The sequence below is a fragment of the Muntiacus reevesi genome, chromosome 2 (assembly GCF_963930625.1).
Source record: "Muntiacus reevesi chromosome 2, mMunRee1.1, whole genome shotgun sequence".
Taxonomy (NCBI): Eukaryota; Metazoa; Chordata; class Mammalia; order Artiodactyla; family Cervidae; genus Muntiacus; species Muntiacus reevesi.
This window is the reverse complement of record NC_089250.1, coordinates 144,447,789-144,467,395: the sequence shown is the minus strand read 5'-3', so window position 1 is coordinate 144,467,395 and position 19,607 is coordinate 144,447,789. Positions and strand designations below refer to the sequence as shown.

At 55.0% G+C, this 19,607-nt stretch overlaps 1 protein-coding gene across 1 annotated transcript; it reads left to right on the top strand.

The window, feature by feature from the left end:
* Nucleotides 1–867: 867 nt before the first annotated feature.
* On the top strand, nucleotides 868–19,400 carry PDZD7 (PDZ domain containing 7). The gene is made up of 16 exons (XM_065920075.1): nucleotides 868–1,087; nucleotides 5,677–5,817; nucleotides 6,129–6,303; nucleotides 7,093–7,269; nucleotides 7,506–7,653; nucleotides 8,830–8,890; nucleotides 9,266–9,667; nucleotides 10,108–10,305; nucleotides 12,084–12,134; nucleotides 12,732–12,907; nucleotides 16,231–16,322; nucleotides 16,448–16,539; nucleotides 16,691–16,762; nucleotides 17,275–17,886; nucleotides 18,172–18,272; nucleotides 18,684–19,400. Exons 1-16 carry the CDS (start codon nucleotides 868–870, stop codon nucleotides 18,897–18,899), a joined length of 2,934 nt encoding a protein of 977 aa, XP_065776147.1. The 3' UTR covers nucleotides 18,900–19,400.
* The last annotated feature ends 207 nt before the right edge of the window (nucleotides 19,401–19,607 follow it).

Here is a 19,607-nt window from a genome sequence, read left to right as displayed (position 1 = left end):
CTGCGCTCTTCCCTTCGCCCGCAGGCGGGCGAGGCCGGCGACTGCCGCAAGCGCGAGCAGGTGAGGGGTGACGGGAAGGTTGGAGCCCGGGGGTGGGCTGCTGCATTCTGGGTTCTGGAACTGCTATGCGGGATTTGGCCCGAGGTTTTGCGTGGGATATTGTGGGATTCTCAGCAGCAGGTCCTGTCCCCAAGGCTGGGAGATGTTCATGCACCTCTTTCGACCCAAGGGACGGGGGGGGGGCGGGGGGGGGGACAGAGGAGACTGCAGCCTGGGGCTTGGAGATCTCTGGGGCCCTTGGCTGCAGCTGTCCCAGGTTCTGAAGTCCCTGGAGCCCGCAGCCCACATACCCAGGAGAGGTGGTGCGGTGAACTGTCCTGGCCCAAATCTCTCTCAGTGCTTGCAGCCCAAGGACTGGCAATAATCCCACCTCCACTCTCTCAACCTCTACTGAGGACTGGAGACCTACCTGAATAGATGACTCAGCCGAGAGCAGGAACAAGGGGTAAAAGAGAGGTTCTCACCCAGCTTGTTGTATAAATGGCTCCAAAGTCCACGATGGTGCCTGAAATGGGCAGTTCTCTAGCTGGGAGAGGTGAAGGGCCTAAGTGTTGAACAGGATGCTCAAGCCAGGGGGAGGGGGTGGGGGTTCTGGGGGGCAGCATTTACACCGCTTCCCCAATCGCTGATCTCCTTGTGCAGGCCTGGAGCACACACTCCTGAGAAGCAGCAGAGGTTTGGGGCTCCCAGTCCTTGAGACCCCGGTTGGCACAGAAGGCTCATGGAGCCCCAGGCGTGGGGGGCCCTCCTCTCGAGGGTCAGCAGGTTCCTTTCGGACCTGCAGGGCGCCACCCTAATCTAGCCAACATGGCACACGGATTTGCAGTGGGCTTCGACCCACTGAGTCTTGGAGACCTGAGCTCCAGCTCTCTGAGCTCCCTCTCCTCCCGAGGCCACCTGGGCAGCGAGTCGGGCTCCGCAACGCGATACCTGCTGAGAAAGCAACGGCTGCTGAATGGGCCCCCCCGGGGAATCCGAGCCTCATCGCCCATGGGCCGAGTCATCCTCATCAACTCCCCTATCGAAGGTGGGGGCAGGGCCGGGAACTACCAGAGTGGGTAGGGGACAGCAGGCTTAAGTAGTTGAAGAGCCAGTGTGGGTGGGGGAGTCCTAGGAATGCAGGGAGAGAGAGGGCCTCTGGTAACCCATAGACTCTTCCTCGTCTATCCTTTTCTCATCTTCAGACCGGTTTTTTAGTGTTGCAAGATTATGGAGAGGTCAGAGCTGGGAGGTCTGGGCATGGAGGCGAAGAAGGGGTGTGTGGTATGCTAACCCCCAAGTAAGCAAGGCCAAGTATTAAATTGGCCCCCTCCCTCCTGTGGACTGTTTCTTTCTCCAGGCTCATTTGAGCATGACTTTTGGGGGGCATGGAGAAGGACATTCTTCATCAGCCTGCCCTTTGTGTGCCCAGCTCTGGGCTGGGCTGTGGGGGTCAATGTCCAGATGGACAGACAGAATTAAAGGCTTCAGGTGCAGAGGATGGAGACAGAGGTAGACTGGAAGATGCTCCAAAGTATGGGGAGGGGTCGAGGGTCAGCATGGAGTCCCAGATCTGGGCCCTGAGGGAAGGGGGCACCTAATCTTAGGCAGTTGCTTAGTGCTGTTTCATGGCACACCTATCTTATACCAGCTCTCATTAGGTCCTGAGGGGAACCTACAGAGAACTAAGTCTCAATTTTCACCTTCTAGAAATTTCCAGTGTAGCAGGGTTTGGAGACAGAGCCATGGTAGCAGCTGGTAGTGAGGTAGAGATATCACAGGAGAGGTTGAAATGGTAAGTGTGGAATATGGCAGGTGGGCGCTTAGGAGACAGCCTGGTGCAGTGACAGATGTGAGGCGACAAAAAGCCAGTGAACCAGGCAGGACCTTGCCTACCAGCAGGGGAGGGGGCCTCCCTGGGCCTGGGCTTTCCCTGAGCAGAACCAGATAAGTATCTCCAGCTCCCCTCCTCTCTCAGCCAGCAGAGCTCCCCTGACTGGCTCTCAGATTGGACTTTTCAGACCCTGCTCTTCCCTCTGACCCCACTGGGCCCCCTCTATCCCCTGCCACAGGGGCAAGGGTGGAATATTCTGCTCAGAGAGCAGGCTTTCCCACACCAGTGGCTCAGCATGCTCATCCACCATACTGGCCTCACTTTCAGGTGAGCAGCAAGGCAGTATATCATTCTGAACATGGAGCTGGAGTCCTCAGATGAACTAGGAGACACGGAGGAGCAGAAGGGAGGCACTGCAGTACAGTCCCTGCAAACCCCGTTGTATTAGAATTACACCTATACCTCCCCGTCCCCCGCACACTCCATGCTTGATGATGATGCAAGGCCTGTGCACACTGTCCCTCTGAAAAGCCTCTTCCAACAGTTCCATGAGTGCTCTCTCCCTCACCCCATGCCCCAGTGCAGTCAAGAGAGCAGCCTCCCTTAGCGATGATAGAAGGACTGGGGCATCAGTCAACCAGTTGGTCTGTCTGGGTTGGGAGCCTGTGAGCTCAGAATCGTCCCCTCTACCTGAGCACAAACATCTCCCAACTCACCACAGCCTGGAGCCCCTCCCCCATGTTATTTTATATGTTATTATTTAGACCCTTCCAGAGACCTAACATAACTGATGAGGAAGACACAGTAGAAAGGGGAACACTGCTACCCACATTGTCCTCGAGAGTTCCCACCAGCTCCTCAAACTCGTTGGGTCCCAGAGAAATGGCATTATCTTTAATCCCAACCAGCCCCTCTTCTCACTCTCCCAACTCATTCATTTATTCATTATTCTGCTTATTATTTCATTCATCAAAAAAAGGCTTAGCAGGGACTTCCCTGGAGATCCAGTGGTTAAGACTCCATGTTGCCACTGCAGAGGGCATGGGTTTGACCCCTAGTTGAGGAAATAAGATCCCACATACTATGCAGTGTGGCCAAAATAATTTTTTAAAAAGACTTAGCAAATATCAACCACTGTGCAACATACTGGGGAATACCTTGGTGGAAAGAATTACTAAGTCCCTACCATGATTGACTTTCCTGGTGGCTCAGATGGTAAAGCGTCTGCCTACAATGTGGGAGACCCGGGTTCAATCCCTGGGTCAGGAAGATCCTCTGGAGAAGGAAATGGCAACCCACTCCAGTACTCTTGCCTGGAAAATCCCATCAACGGAGGAGCATCATAGGCTACAGTCCATGAGGTCGCAAAGAGTAGGACACACCTGGGCGACTTCACTTCACTTCATTTCACCATGATTGAGGGCTTCCCTGGTGGCTCAGATGGCAAAGTGCCTGCAATGAGGGAGACCCAGGTTTGATCCCTGGGTCAGGAAGATCCCCTGGAGAAGGAAATGGCAACCCACTCCAGTACTCTTGCCTGGAAAAGTCCATGGATGGAGGAGCCTGATAGGCTATAGTCCTTGGGTTCACAAAGAGTCAGACATGACTGAGTGACTTCACTTTTTCACTTTACGATGATTGAGCTTATAGTCCAGTGAAAGGAGAGTGAGAATAAATAATATTACAAATGAGCAAATAATGAGAAAGTATGGTAATAATCTTAAAGGTATTAATTTGGGTGCTAGGATAAAGTGGTGGTTATCAAACTTCAGAATACATCAGAATTGCCTGGGGGCTTATGAAAAGATTACTGAATCCCACACTCAGAGCATCTGATTCAGTGAGTCTGTGGTAAAACTCCAAATTCACATGTGTAATAACTTTCCAAGGGCTGCTGATGCTGATCTGGAGAGCTCGCTTTGAGACCAATTTTGAGACTCCCTGGGAGGAGCGGGTGGGGCCTTTCTTTAGCAGGATCGCCCAGGAAGTCTTCTCTGAGAAAGTGGCACCTGAGCCAGGAGGAAGAAGAAATAGGAGGTGGCTTTACGAAGGTCTGGGCATGAGCACCCCAGGCAGAGGGAACACTGAAAGGACTGGCTGGTGTGAGGAACAGGGAGGAGATCAGTGTGGCCCAAGGTAATGAGGCCAGAGACGGTGGCCAGGGGAAAGTGTAGAGAGGTGGGCAGAGGGAAACCAGGGAGGGCCTTATTGGGCATGGAAGGAATGTGGAGCTCCTTCTAGAAGCAGGGGCAGGCATTGAGGTTTTTAATCAGGGCAAAGGCATGACTGTGTATAGAATGGATTAAAGGACACAGAGGTGAAAGTGAGGAGATAGTAAGGCTGCTGGGTATCTGGAGAGATGCCTGTTGGCAGCGCTAGGGCACTGGAGGTAAAGAAGCTTCCTTCCTCAGGGGCTCCAAGCTCCTAGGCTCAAAACCCAGATTTTGACATCCCCCTGGCCCAGGGAACTGGCTCTCTGGGAGGGAATGAGGAGAAAGAGCATTGGAGGGCAAGAGAGCAAAAGTCTCCTTGTCTGGGCTGAGAATGTCCTGGGACCTATGCAGATAGAATCAGCTAGGAAGCCCCAGTGCCTCTCATGCCTCTGTCCTGCACTGTCCCTGCCTACAGGCTGCCCTTGGGGGTTTCTTCCAGAGCCACTCTGCTCATGCACTGTAACTTGATTTCTCTTAGATCAAGTGTGTGTGTGTGTGTGTGTGAGAGAGACAGAGAGAGAGACAGAGAGAGATTTCCCCTCTCAAACACCTCTGAGTAAGCCTCACCCAAGAATTCTCTTCCCACCTGGGACCCAAGTTACCCCTCCAGTCCCCTCACTCTTCTCTAACCAGAAGACCACCTCTGAGCCTTTGCTCACTCCATCCCTTCATCAGTGCCTTCCCCTTTCCCTCCACCCACCCAAATCCCACCTTCCAAGAAGCCTTCCCTGATAGTCCTGGTCCCTAAAGTTCCCCTCCTGACTTTCCCTGTCACTGATGGAGGGAACCACTTCTGTGCTCTAGGCGCATACTAAGGCATGGTGGTGTTTTGGGTTTCTCTCCTCGTGTAGTCAAATAGCTCCTAGAACCCTCACCTCCAGAATCACAGAGTCTACAAGGTAAAAAGAGCCTCAGAGATCCTCCACAACATCCCAGACAGGGATTTACTATCAGCTTGTATGCCTCCAAATAATGAGGAATTCACTATCTTTCATGGAAAATTCATTCCATTGTCTGCCAGCTAAAGGTTTTAGAGAAAGTTTTCCCTTATTAAATCCCCATATAACTCCACTGTGTGGGCTTGGTTCTGCCCTAGGAGTTACACAGACAAAAATATCTAATGCCTTTTATAGAATAGTTCTTCAACTATTTGAAGATAGGCTTGTCTCTGCTGTAAGCCAGAGAGCCCGGATTCCCTCGACTGTGCCTCATAGAATGGAATCTTTTTCATCCATCTGACTCTGAGTGGCAGGGTTTTTTAGAATTTGGCCTGTCCCAGTGGGTATGGGAAATTTAGTAAGGATTAGACACACACACACACACACACATACACACACCCCTACATTATAAGGGAAGGAAAACAGTGTATTCTAGCATGGAGTCCTGTCCTGCTGGCTCCCATACCCTTCCTGCCATGACCTCAAAATCACCCAGAGAGGACTCAGAAATTAACTGCCTATGCCCACATTCCGGGTCCTGGGTGGCTGTGCCCAGCAACCCAGCCTTTGCAGGCCCCAAGTTAGGGGACTCAGGGACCCTCTGTGCCCAGAATGAGCAGGGGAGTCATGCCTGTGTCCCCACCCCCATCAGCCAACAGCGATGAGAGTGACATCATCCATGCAGTTCGAGTGGAGAAGAGTCCAGCTGGGAGACTGGGGTTCAGTGTGCGGGGCGGCTCTGAGCACGGCCTGGGCATCTTCGTCAGCAAAGTGGAGGAGGGGAGCAGTGCAGGTGAGCGGGACCCCAGGGGTGAAATCCTGGCTTAGGATGCGACCCTCCACTTCGGTGGTATGTGGAGATGCTGTTGGCAGGGATGAGAGGAGAGGACCCTCAATTTTGGAGGGGCTGATCCAGTGGGGAGATGAAAGGGGCTAATGAATAGGTCCTTGGTCCGATGGGCTGATACTCAGACCCTACCTGAGGATCCCAATCTCACTGAAGAAGCTGTATCCCAGGGAGCTTCAGGGATGGGAGAGACTCAGCCTCAACCTGGCGGACTTCTCCCCAGGGGCCCCTGCCCACCACCCTCTCCCCTCATACAGAGCGGGCTGGCTTGTGCGTGGGGGACAAGATTACCGAGGTGAACGGGCTGAGCCTGGAGAGCACCACAATGGGCAGTGCTGTGAAGGTGCTGACGGGCAGCAGCCGCCTACATATGATGGTGAGACGCATGGGCCGTGTGCCGGGCATCAAGTTCTCCAAGGAGAAGACTACATGGTGAGCAGGCCTGGCCTCCACCCCCAGCCCAGCACCACCACCCAGAGCCATGGTGGGAGAGACCCAGAGCCCAGGGCTTCTGCTCTTCCCATCCCCTGGTACTGGAAACACAGGGATCTAATGGCCTGACCTTGAAATGAGAAAAGGCTGTGTCTTTCCCCCAGCCCTCCTCCCAACACTGCTGTCTCAGGCCCCAGTGACCCTGCCCCTCTATGCTGTTGCTGCTGCAGACCTGGAGACAGGGCAGTATCTCTCTCCCAGGCCCAGGGAGGATTTAAAATGGAGCCTGGCACTTTCGTGTGTGCCTGCTAAGTCACTTCAGTCATGTCTAACTCTTTGCCACCCCATGGACCACAGCTTGCCAGGCTTCTCTGTCCATGGGATTCTCCAGGCAAGAATACTGGAGTGGGTTGCCATGCCCTCCTTCAGGGGATCTTCCAGACCCAGGGTTCAAACCTGCATCTCTTATGTCTCCTGCATTGACAGGCAGGTTCTTTACCACAAGTGCCACCTGGGAAGCCCAAGCTGCTGCTGCTGCTGCAGGCCTGACAATATAGCATCTCTCCCTCCTGGGCCTGGGGAGGATGTAAAATGCAGCTTAGCAGTTAGAGCTGCTCAATAAAGAAAGATTTCCATGGTTTCCCTAACTTGATGAAATCTATGTCCTGGTGAAGATCTCAGGCCCCCCAAAGCAACTTCTTTCCCGTGCAATTGTCTTGGCTTCTGGGAGGAGAGGGGTGGGTAGTGGTGGATGGGGACCCAGGTTGAGGGCCCCGTGTGATTGTACAGGGTGGATGTAGTCAATCGGCGACTGGTGGTAGAAAAGTCCAGCTCAACACCCTCCGAAAGCAGCTCAGAGGACGGTGCACGGCGCATTGTCCACCTCTACACAACGTCCGATGACTTCTGCCTGGGCTTCAACATCCGCGGGGGCAAGGAGTTTGGCCTGGGCATCTATGTGTCCAAGTGAGACTGAGGCAGGGGATGAAACGGAGTTGGGCTGGGACCTGGGGATGCTTCAGCAAGTGGGTCCTGGCCAAAGGCATGTCCCAGCGACCTAGGTTAGGGATAGGATCTGGAGGGGGCCGGGACTCACCAGGAGGAGGGTCAAGGAGTTTAACCAGGTCATCCCTGTGTTCAAGTGAAGAGTCTGGAATGGGTGGGTGAGGGAAGGCATCAGATCACCCCTTTCCTGACCCCAGAGTGGACCACGGTGGACTGGCCGAGGAGAACGGCATCAAGGTGGGAGACCAGGTCCTGGCGGCCAATGGTGTCAGGTTCGACGACATCAGCCACAGCCAGGCCGTGGAGGTGCTGAAGGGTCAGACGCACATCATGCTGACCGTAAAGGTGGGCAGGACTGTGGGAGTCAGTGAGAGGCCAGACTCTAGGAAGGACTTCCCAGACCAGTCTAGCACTTAATGCTGCCCATTGCTTTGTGACTTATGACTTTCCACAGCCTACTGAGAGGCAGGGCAGGCATTGCCCTCATCTCTCTTCACAGAAGAAGGAACTGAGGCTCAGAAAGGCAAAGTAACTCAGGAATCACAGTCAGTTACTCAGTTGATCAGGAGCAGGACCTGGTTTCAGCCCTGCCCGCCCCCCCCGCACCCAGATGCAGTGGTCAGTGCTCCTTTGTATGAGTGGTGAAGGTCTTGGAGGGTAAGGAAAAAATGTCATCCCCAGAAGGGCACGTGGTAAGACCAGGACCTGGATGGTGGGTGTCCTAGGGCACAGGGCAGGACGGAGATTGGATTTCAAGGGAGGTGCCTGAATTCATTATTCATGTGGGTCTCACACTTGCCTAAGGATCAAGTCCTTCTCACCCTGGCTCCCACAGGAGGTGATGTCTCCCTCTCTCCAGCCCCCAGCCCTGGCCCCTGCCCTGGTCCTCTCCTTTCCGAGCCTTCATCCCTCTCACCATTCAGTACCTCCTCTGCTATCCTCCCACCACCTCTATTTCCCACCTTTCCCGCATCCCGTTTGTCCCTTTCCTCCCTCTCAAATTATCCCAGGCTTTCCTCTTCTCCCACTCTGCCCTCATTCATTCATTCAATTCTTTTGAGTACCTACTATATGACAGCCATTATACCAGGTACTGGGTGACAACACTGAAAAAGATAGACAAGGTCTCTGCTGCTGGAGGGAAACAGACAGACTAGATGCATGTGGATTGTGACGGCTGTTGTAAGGAAATTGATGAGAGGTGGGATGGGGTAATCTGGGAAGGCCGTTTTAGCCAGGGGGATCTGAGGAGGAGACACCTGAAGAGCTGGCCATAAGATGAGCTGAAGGAAGAGAATTCAGGCAGAAGACACAGCCCGTGCAAAGGCCCTGAAGCGTAGAGGAACTTGGCACATTCAGAAATGAAGCGGCTGGTGTGGCTGGAGTATGATGAGCTCAGAGCAGAGTAATTGGGTTGAAAAGTTGACTCCTATCCCATTGCTCCTGTATTCCTACCCTCCCTTCCCACTCTGTGCTCACTCACGCCCCTCTGCCCTCCTGTCCCGACCATACCCTCCCCAGGAGACCGGCCGGTACCCTGCCTACAAGGAGATGGTCTCTGAGTACTGTTGGCTGGACCGGCGTAAGTGACCAGCTTCCTGAGGCTGGAGGGAAAGGGCTCTTAAGAGGGACTGGGATCTCTGAAGAATAAATGGGAGGGGCACCAAAATCTCCTCAGGACTGCTGTCTCTGGGCTCTCCTCTAAGAAGTTGCAGGTTCTGATCCAGGCTCTCCCGGGGGCAAGTCCAGGGGTGGTTGGAGAAGTGCCTTGCCTAAGGTCCCACAACCAGTTAGCAGGACTGCTGAGTAGTGGCTGGTTCCCGAGACCCCATGCTCACAACCTCGCCGCTGCCCAGCACTCCCCCTCCAAGCCCACGAGTGGTCTGCAGCCCCGGCAGGGCCCCAGAGCCACCCGGCCAGACCTCTGAGATGCCCCTGCCTTCCTCACCGCCCACAGTGAGCAACGGGGTGCTGCAGCAGCTGTCCCCCACCTCGGAGAGCAGCTCCAGCGTCTCCTCCTTCACCTCCAGTGCCCCCTACAGCTCGGCCGAGGGCTCCCTGCCCTCGGACCGCATGGATGTCTGCCTGGGGCCTGAGGAGCCCGGCAGCTGGGGCCCGGGCTGGGGGCGGGCGGACACAGCCATGCAGACGGAGCCTGACGCGGGGAGCCTCGTGGAGACCTGGTGCAGTGTGCGGCCCACGGTCATCCTCAGGGACACCGCCATCCGTTCCGACGGCCAGCCACCCACCCGGCACCTTGACTCTGCACTCTCTGAGTCCCCCAAGACTGCTCTGTTGCTGGCCCTCAGCCGACCCCGGCCCCCCATCACCCGCTCCCAGAGCCACCTGACCTTGTGGGGTACGTGAGGGACAGGTGGCTGCTGCTCCACCCCAAAAGCTCTGGGTCCAAAATCTGTCTTGCACCCTGTCTTGGGCCCCAAGCTTTCCTTCGCACCAGGCTTTGCCCTAACCACAGCTCCAGAACACACTCAGATCCTGCTTTAGGTTCCATTTAAAACTAGTCCTGGGCCCCAAACCAGCCCTAACCCAGACCCTCCATCCTTGGGTTCCCAGACCTGTCCACGAGCGCACACACACACACACACAATCCTCACATAGTTGGAGCTGTGGGTGGGGGAGGGGTGGGAAGTTGGAAGAGGAACCCCACCCCCATCTTCATCCCCACCTCCCCACATGGCTGCAGACCCTGTCTGCCCCCAACTCTCCCTTCTCTCTGTCCCTCCCCACACCCCTGCCCCTAGTCCTTCCCTTCTGCCCACCCCTCCCTCGTGTCTGCAGAGGAGAAGAAGCAGCGGAGGAAGGAGAAGTCAGGGTCCCCTGGGGAGAAGGGGGCCCTGCAGCGCTCCAAGACCCTGATGAACCTCTTCTTCAAGGGAGGGCGGCAGGGGCGACAGGCAGGGGATGGGCACAGAGAGGCCTGGACACTGGACAGCAGGAGCCCAGTCAAGCCTCGTCCTCGCCTGGACCTGGAGAAAGGTAGGTACTGGGCGGGTCAGATGGGAGGACAGAGGAAAAGTCGACTTGATATTCCGCAGCTCTGAGTTTAAATCCCACACTGCCTCATCCCAGCTGTGAGCCACCACCTTCCCCTGCGAGCCACATGAGTAAAACAGGAGTAGTAGTACCAGTTGGTGCTAGTGGTAAAGAACCTGCCTGCCGATGCAGGAGACGTGGGTTCGATCCCTGGGTCAGAAAGATCCCCTGGAAAAGAAAATGGCAACCCACTCCAGTATTCTTGCCTGGGAAATCCCATTGACAGAAGAACCTGGTGGTCTACGGTCCATGGGGTTGCAAAGAGTCCAACACGACTGAAGCGACTTAGCACACACACACACAAAATACTATTTCTTTGGGAATAATGATGAATCAGTGAATCAGTGTATGTTAATCACTTAGTCCATGGTCTGACATACAGTAGGTGCTCAGAATATGTAGTGGTCCTTGTTGTACTGCCTCATCTTCCCATTTTACAGAAGGGAAAACTGAGAAGAGTCACAGCACAGACAAGAAAACCTTGGGTCAGATTCCCATGCTCTTAGTGCTCTTGGGAGGCAGGACACTTCTTTCTTAGAGCATTTGGCTTCACCTCCCCTGGCCAGAGCTCCACAGGCTCTAGCCAGTTCTAGAACTACCTAGAGCAAGGCCATTTCTAGATCAAGGCCCAGGCAGGAAGGCCTAGACAGGTTTCACTCATGTCAAAGGCTTCCTGAGGACCCTTCCAGAGGGCATCTCATCTCTCTGGTGAGATTCAAAGGCTGGACCAAAAGTGGATGAGTTGAGACTCTTGGGGTTATCTGTGAGAAAAACTTAATTCAAGCTAGCTTTAAAAAGCACTTCTTGGCTCAGCTATGGATGCAAACTGGGTCTAAAGGTTTAAATAGTCTCCTCAGCCATCGCACTCTTCATCTTTTGCTTCCTCTTTCCCCTGGTGTGTCTTCATCATCTTGCTGGCTTTGCCACTTAAAGGTAAGAAGGCCACTGTCGCTTAGCAACCGGGGAGAAAGAGCCTCTCCTTAAATAGTTCCAGATGATGTCCCAGGCTCTGGTTGGCCCAGCTGGGATCACATGCCCGACACATCGCTTGTGACCTGGGAGAGAGAGAGGGTGCTCTCATTGGCCATCCTGGGTCATGTGTCCACCCTGGAGTACGGAGACAGAGAATGCTGGGGGTGGGGATGGGATGGGTCCCCTGGTGAAATCAGGGTGCCGTTTCTAGAAAGGAGAATGAATGTTGGGTAGGCAAAGAGGGGCTGGGCCCTGCCCCTCCCTGGATCTCATGGGAGAGACAATCCCTTCAAATCAGGGCAGCCTAACCCCCTCCCTAAACTCATCTCTCTTTTCACAGCTCCCAAGGCCCTTCTCTCTCCTGGTTCTCTCCCCACTTCTCTGGCTGCTCCTCTCCCTCCTTCCAAGGCTCCTCTTTTTCTCTCTGTGCCCTGAAGGTAGGTGATTTGCCCTTAGGATTCTTCCATCCATTCATTTGCTTCCCAATGGACTTCTATGAGCAGGGCACAGACTGGGCCCTCTCTTGATCCAAAGCCTTCACTGACTCTCCACTGTCTGTGAATGAAGCTCCTAGCCTGACCTTGGCCTTCAAGACCTGCCTCAATAGCCTGGCCTCTTGCTTCCTAGTCCCACCACATTCCAACCTTGAACTTTCCATTCCAGCCCATGATCCAGCCAGTTCTGAGCCCTCAACCCCCATTTTCAGCTGGGAGACCAGGGCTATAACTGAATCTCTTTCTTCTTCTTAGCAGGGGGAGTGGGGCCCGTGCAGAAGTTTGTCACCTGGAGGCTGAGACGTGGTAATGCTTGCTTCCCCCTTCTGAGCCTGGTCTACAATAGAGCTGCAGATGGGGTGCATGTTGGGGGTGCTAAGGGACTTTGGGCTAAACTCATGGTCAAGCATGGAGTATCAGACAGATTGAGAGGTGCACATTAGGGGCAACTAAAAGAATTGGACTGTGCTTTCTAGGAATATAGGGTTACAGATAGATATTGGGGTGCATTTTTGAGGACTGGGAGCTTAAGCTGGGACTTCCAAAGACAGATGATTGGGGAGATGATGGAGGGGGCCTTGCTAGATCTCCAGTGTGGACAGACTAGTATGACAGTACATGTTCAGGGGGCCCAGGGACTCTGGACCAGGGCTCAACTAAGGAGCAGACTGGGCTAGGGGTCTGGGATGGGGGCTGAAGGGCCTGAATTGGGACTCCAGTGATGGACAGATTACTGTGGGAGACCATGGTGGGGAGCATCTGGGATAGGCTGGGATTCCACCGGGGGAACCTGGGACCCTTAGCCAGTCTATTCTGGAGTCTGACCCCACTGAGAGGAGCCCCTGCCTTGGCTTCTGATGGCTCCTGGCTCCTTCATTGTATCCTTTTGCTCCTGCCATGCAGACCGGGAGAGGGGCCGGGCTCTGCTCTCTGCCAGGTCTGGGAGCCCCTCCAGCCACCTGCCCAATGTGGATGAGCAGGTGCAGGCCTGGGAGAGCCGTCGGCCCCTAATTCAGGACCTGGCCCGGCGACTGCTGACTGATGACGAGGTCCTGGCTGTCACCCGCCACTGCTCCCGGGTGAGCCTCCAGCCCACTCTCAGCCCCAGTACTTGGTCACTCAGTCACCCAACCCCTCATTCATTCAGGCCACTATCTGCTGGCCAGTATCTGGGCTTAATGCTGTGAGCCCAGTGGTAAGGAAAGCAGAAGTCACCCCTGTGACGTGGTTGCTCAAGAGTGCACACAGACACATGGACACACACTGAGCTCACAGTCAGGAAGGAAAGATAGATAGTAGCTAGAACCTGAGCACCCATAGAGACAAATCATGTGAAGTACTATGAGGGGAAAAGACATGAGAAAATAACCTGAGGCACAAACTAGATGGTGTGGTCTGCCAGGGCCCCCCAGAGGAAGTAATATTTAAGTTGAGGAGAGAAGGAGCCAGACCAGATAGGTGAGTTTTCGACCTGAGTCCCTGCAGTCACCTGCTCGGTTTTCTGTTCTCTTCTAAACCTCAGCCTTCCCCAGCTCATGCCTCCTTCCACTCCTGGGTCAGCCATCAGGCCTGGCCTCTCCCCTGTTACCCAAGTAAGTAATCTTTTGTTCTCCCAACATACCCCAAGCCTCCCTCAACATCTACACTGTTCCTCACTGTTCCTTTCCACTTCAGTATATGTGCTGCCAAAGTGAGCACTCCTTTCCACTTCAGACAGAAGCAGAGGTTCCCACAGTAGGGTCGAGGGTAGATTTGAGGGAGTCTTTGTAGCCTGAATGTTGGGGACACTGTAGGAGGCACAGGTCACCCCCTCCAGGAGAACTGGAAGCCCCTCTCCTATCCTTCTGTCTCAAGAAGCCCCAGGTTTCGTGTCATGGGTTCCCTATACTGCATCTGCATCAGTGCATGTGTGATCCTCTGTACCAGGGCAAACTGAAGAGTTTCAGGAAACTGTTTGTGGTTGCCCCACTCCCTCACCTTGGTCAGGGTGGGGCTGTGTTATGTCTGTGTGATGTGTACCTTTGTTTATCTGGGTTTGTGTTGACTTAACTGTATGATTTGGGCTTCCCTGTTGGCTCAGTGGTGAAGAACCCAGCTGCCAATGCAGGAGACACAGGTTCAATCCCTGGGTCAGGAAGATCCCCCGGAGAGGGATATGGCAGCCCACTCCAGTGTTCTTGCTGGGAAGTCCCCAGGACAGAGGAACATGGCGGGCTACACTCCATGGGGTTGCAAAGAGTCGAGACTTAGGGACTAAACAACAGCACTGTATGATTGTATCTGTGTGCATGTCACCTGGAAACTGAGGCACAATAATTCATGCATCCTTTTCCCAATGCTTGATTTACATCAGAGCTACATATGGAGATGCATGTTGGGGGCAGCTAAAGGCCTCTGGGCTAAATTCATTTGAGTGTCATGCTCAGCTTAGAGCGCCAAGTGGGGCTGAGTGTACCGTCTTTGTAAGCCTGCGACTCTAGGCTCTAGCCACCAGGTGGAGCTCTGTGTCAATTTCTTTGGATGCTGTTCCCCGATCCCTCTGCTCCTCCCACAGTGCCCTGACCAGGAAGGCCTCTCCCAGAGCCCCGTAGCACCTAGGGAGCAATGCCCACCACCCGAGTCTGACCCAAGCCCCACCCACACCAATAGATCAGACCTTCGGGGCAGTGTCCTGGCTGGAATGATTAGTAAAGCTCCCTTAGATGTGTGGTCCTGAACCCCAAGCCTCCCTTCTAGCTCCCACTCTGAGCCATCTCCCCACAGCCTCCTGACCAGGCATTATAAACTACCTCTCTGATCACTTTACAAACTCCCCCAACCCCCTTGCAGTCTCTTGTCTTTGGCAGAATAGAGTACAAGTTCCTTATGCTCACATTCAAGGCACTCCCTGATTTGACTCCCCAGCTCACTAACCTCTGCTTTCCCATGGTCACCATTTCATCTTCCCCGGGTATAACATGTAACCTGGTTGATACAGGTTACGATCGCACAACTGTAGGAGCACCACCTGCACTGTAGTCACAACCCGCACAGCCTATATGGAGGCCCCTTCATGTACCCTGTGTGCATGGGTGTGTGTCCTCTGTCCATGGGATTCTCCAGACAAGAGTACTGGAGTGGGTTGCCATGCCCTCCTCCAGGGGATCTTCCTGACCCAGGGATCAAACCCCCATGTCTTGCATTTTCCGCACTGCAGGTGGATTTTTTACCCACTGATCCATAGGGGAAGCCCAGTTAAACTTCTATGAACGCATTACTCCATACCACCCTTTCTTCTCAACTTTCTCGAATTCCTTTCATTTATCCGTAAGAGTCAATGTAAATGCCACCACCTCCATGAAGCTTACTCTGATCTTCCCACCCTCCTCTGAGACTCCCTCTGGGCCGTCGCCAGTGGTTTGTAGTTTACTGGGGCTTGTGGCTCTTTGTCGTTGTGTCCCTACTGCCCAGGACAGGACCCAGCACTTAGTGGATGCTGAACGCAGGATTGTGGACTTGAAGTGTGTGCACATATGTGACTGGTTCTCTGCCATTACGTGTATCTCTGTCCAGACAAAAGGGGGTGTATTGTCGGTATGTGTATGTGAGTCCCTGCAACTTTGTGTGTGGTTTAGGGCCACACACACACGTTTGATTTCCAGCTCTTTATGAATGCCTCACTCTGGCCACCAGGATGTGCTGTTTGCCAGTCTTCTGTGCTTGCCCGGGATGCTCTGTGTGTGCCCCTCGTGGCACTAGGGGGCAGTGTGCTATCCAAGTTGCGACGGTGGGGTGTGGCTGGAGGCATCCGGGCAGTGCCAGGCAGAAATGCCTCCACTACCCTGGCTAAAGACTGGGGAGGCTTTCTATAGGGCCACCCCTTCCCCAAAGTCCCCATTCCAGCCTTGAACAAAGCCTAATTTGTCGGTCTGTATGCAGACACAAGCTGGGACAGCCAGGCACACAGCCTAGCCTTTGGCTCAAATTCCTTCCTTCAGCCTGGGAGGTGGGGGTGGGGAGGAGAGTCCACTCCCTGCATATCCTTTTCCGGTACAGTAGTAGGCAGGAGCCAGATTTCTCAGCTTTCAATCTCTCTTCACACTTCCTCATCTGTGTGGCCTGGGGCAAAGTCCTCTCTGAGCCTCAGTTCCCTCATCTGTAAAACAAGAATAACTGATGTCACCTCTCAAAGTGGGAGACCATGTGTAAAAGGCCTAGAAAAAGGCCCAAAGCTGTTATTGGTGTTGCTGTTACCGCTCTGTCATTATTATTGCACGTTGCACCCAGTCACCGAGTAAGACAATCCTGTGGACAGCCCGGGCCTGGGGGAGAACCTTTCCTAAACATGGGGACCCCCGCATGCCCCCTCACCAGGCTCTGGAGGCCCCTGCTGCTCTCTGACCTGTGGTACCTCTCTCTGCAGTACGTGCACGAGGGCGGCGTGGAGGACCTAGTGAGGCCCCTGCTGGCCATTCTGGACAGGCCCGCCAAGCTGCTGCTGCTGAGAGACATCAGGTGGGGAGGGCTTGGGGGCAGGGAGGGGACCCCCGATACCTCCCCTAACCTCTCCAGGGTTGAAGCCCCTCCAGGCCCCCCCGAAACTGAGCCCTGCCCACACCTCATCTCTTACCCTTCCCCAGGAGTGTGGTGGCCCCCACAGACTTGGGTCGCTTCGACAGCATGGTGATGCCTGTGGAGCTGGAGGCTTTTGAGGCCCTCAAGAGTCAGGCAGGTCAGCAGCCAGGGGGCAGGACTGAGGCTCCTGAGCTCCAGGTGGGGCTGGGGGCAGGGGCCTCTCAGGGGAGAGGGGCAGAGATGCTTCGGCCCTTTCAGCTGTGTCCCTCAGGGAGCCTTGTTTCTAACCTGCTCTCCTCTCCAACCAGTTCGGCCTCCTGCCTTGAGACCAACCCGACAAGACACACTACCCAAGCGTCACCTCATCACCCCCGTGCCTGGTCAGTCAGAGTTCCAGAGCGCAGGGAGGGGGCACACCCCAGGGGGACTCGGGGAGGGAGAATGGGCGTTCCATCCCTGTTTCCACATAGGACTTCATGGCTTCAGAGGTACGTGTGGTGTGGTTCCCTGAAGGGAATCCCTCATCTCCCAGGACCATTTTTATCACGTCCACTAACCATCTGTACTGTTATTTACTTACTAATTGGTTTTAAAACCCACTCACTTGTTAAATCATCTCATTCTATGCAATAATCTCTGAGAAATTACCAGCTTGGTGTGGGAGTCATATTTTTACTCAGACATGATAAAATAAAACTGTAACTATTCCAATAGAAAGTATTAAAATACTTTTGCAATAGAACTGGGGCAGTGTGCCTCACTGTGGGGCACACTGCCATAAGAGCCCGAGCACACCCAGGGCTCCTTACACCCACGCAGTGGGGACCGGGCTCTGGCCACGCAGTGTGGGCTGTGGAGGAGAGGGCAGCCTGACCTTGGCCCTCTTCCCCAGACAGTCGTGGCGGCTTCTACCTGCTTCCTGTGAATGGCTTCTCAGAAGAGGAAGATGATGGGGAGCTGAGGGAGCGGCTGGGGGGCCTCCAGGTTTCCCTGGGTGCCTCTGCCTCCTGCCACCCTCATAAAGGAATTCCCCGTCTCCAAGACGTGCCAGTAGATGCCTTCGCCCCACACCGAAGCGCCTGCACACCCCCTCCTCAGCCACCTCCCGTGGCTCCTCGGCCCCCGAGGCCTAACTGGCTGCTGACAGAACCGTTGACTCTAGAGGACCCTCGGCAGAGCTGGAGCCAGGGCCCAGCCCAGAGCCGCAACCGCAGCCGCAGCCGCAGCCGCAGCCGCAGCCGGGGCCAAGGCAAGTCCCCTGGCCGCAGGCGTTCCCCATCCCCGGCACCCATCCCCACTCCCAGCACAGCCAATGGGCGCTACCACAAGCCTCGGAAAGCCAGGCCCCCTCTGCCACGACCTATGGATGGGCAGGTGGCCAAGGCAGGGGGCAGTCAAGGGCCCTCTGAGAATGGAACTGGCAGGACAGCTGAGGAGACAGCCATGAAGGTCCCCAGTGGGGAGCTGAGGACCGTCACACTGTCTAAGATGAAACAGTCCTTGGGTGAGTCCTGGCAGGACTGGGCCTGGTAGGAGGTGGGGGCTCGGGTGTGGGTGCGGTTGGTGGGCTTGGTTTTGGGGTGTGACTTGGGGAAAGAATCAGGGTATAGTTGGGAAGGTCTAAATTTGGGAGGCTTAGGATTAGAGTGGGTTGAGGATGGAGCAGTAGTAGGATCTGGGGGTTGACTTGGGGGGCTCTCTATTTGGGGATGGGTCCTGGGTTCTCCAGGGAGCTCTAGGCTTTAGTGGTGTGGCTGCACTGTCACCCAGCATTTCTCCCTCTCACTAGGCATCAGCATTTCTGGGGGCATTGAGTCCAAGGTACAACCCATGGTGAAGATAGAAAAGATCTTCCCCGGGGGCGCTGCCTTCCTCAGCGGGGCCCTTCAGGTGGGTGAAGGGCACCCAGACCCACTCTTTAGGCCCAGATCTGAATTCTGGCAGAGGGCAGGACCAGTGCATGCCCATCTTCCAGCCAGACATGTGTAGACCAGGTCGTGGGAGGAGGCTTGGAGCAGGGGGTTAACCTGCAGGTTGAGCAGACCTAGGGAAAAATCTGTGCCTTCCTGCCAGCCTGGGCCTGAGGGTGGCCCATCCTGTTTCACCCCTAGCCCCAAGGAACAAAAGGCCATTGTCTGTGCCCCACCCTGCCCCCACTGGGCTCCGGGCACAGAAGTCCCATTGTCCATCCCCTCCGCCCAGCTGGGGAGCAGTGTCCCAACTGGTGGAGGTGAGAGGTTGTTGGGTGGGGTGGGGTTGACCTGAGGAGGGAGGTCTGTGATTCTCCCACCTCCACTCCAGGCTGGCTTCGAGCTTGTGGCCGTGGATGGAGAGAGCCTGGAGCAGGTGACGCACCAGCGGGCGGTAGATACCATCCGCCGGGCTTATCGAAACAAGGCTCGGGAGCCCATGGAGCTTGTGGTCAGGGTCCCCAAGCCTGGCCCACTGCCCTTGCCCTCTGACTCGTCAGCCCTCAATGAACAGCAGCTTCCTGCTGACCATTCTCCTGCCCGCTGACCCCTTGACGGCACTCCAGCTGCCTCCCACTGACTCCCAAACTTCCCATTAATGCCCTTCCCACCCAAACCCCGACCCCTCCTGCTGATGCCGGGCTTCTCCAGCTGACCCCAAGCCCAGGCCTCTCTCCAACCCTCCTGCCTCCTGACACGAATCCGATTCTCCCCAGCTATCCTATCCCATAACTCTCCCCACTGACCTCAGAGAATCCTCCTGTCATCCCCCAGACCTCACCTACTAACCTCTTCAGGCTTCAGGAACCTCCCACTCCTGCCTGCCTTGCTTCCTCCACACTGGTGGCTCAGATCCCCTCCCTCACGTCTCCCTCCCCAGTTATCACTAAGGCTCTGCCCGTTCCAGATAAACTTAGTGTCAAGGACAAGGTGCTACTGGGTAGCTGTGTCACCAGCTCACTGCCCCCAACTTCCCAAGACAGGAAGGGGACACCCAGGGTCTGGAGCTGGGGATTGGTGTGCACTTTCTCATGATTCCCTGAAGCAGTGAGGGACAGGGATTCTCAGAGATGGCCCTCAAGGGGGTCACCGCATCCAGCCCCCAGCCGTGTTCTGTTCAAGGTCTTTTCTAATTTCTCAAACCCTGAGGGCCCATTTCATGTTGTAGTTCACTAGGATGTCAGATTTTCTACTTGATTTGTCCTTCCCCATCACCCTTTCTCTCCCTAAGATCTCTATGAGGGGTAGGGGAATA

Coding starts and splice junctions, on each gene's coding strand:
- PDZD7 (XM_065920075.1), top strand. CDS start 868: ATGGCACACGGATTTGCAGTGGGCTTCGACCCACTGAGTCTTGGAGAC. Junction 17,887..18,171: donor TAAGATGAAACAGTCCTTGG/GTGAGTCCTGGC, acceptor CCCTCTCACTAG/GCATCAGCATTTCTGGGGGC. Junction 18,273..18,683: donor TCCTCAGCGGGGCCCTTCAG/GTGGGTGAAGGG, acceptor CCTCCACTCCAG/GCTGGCTTCGAGCTTGTGGC.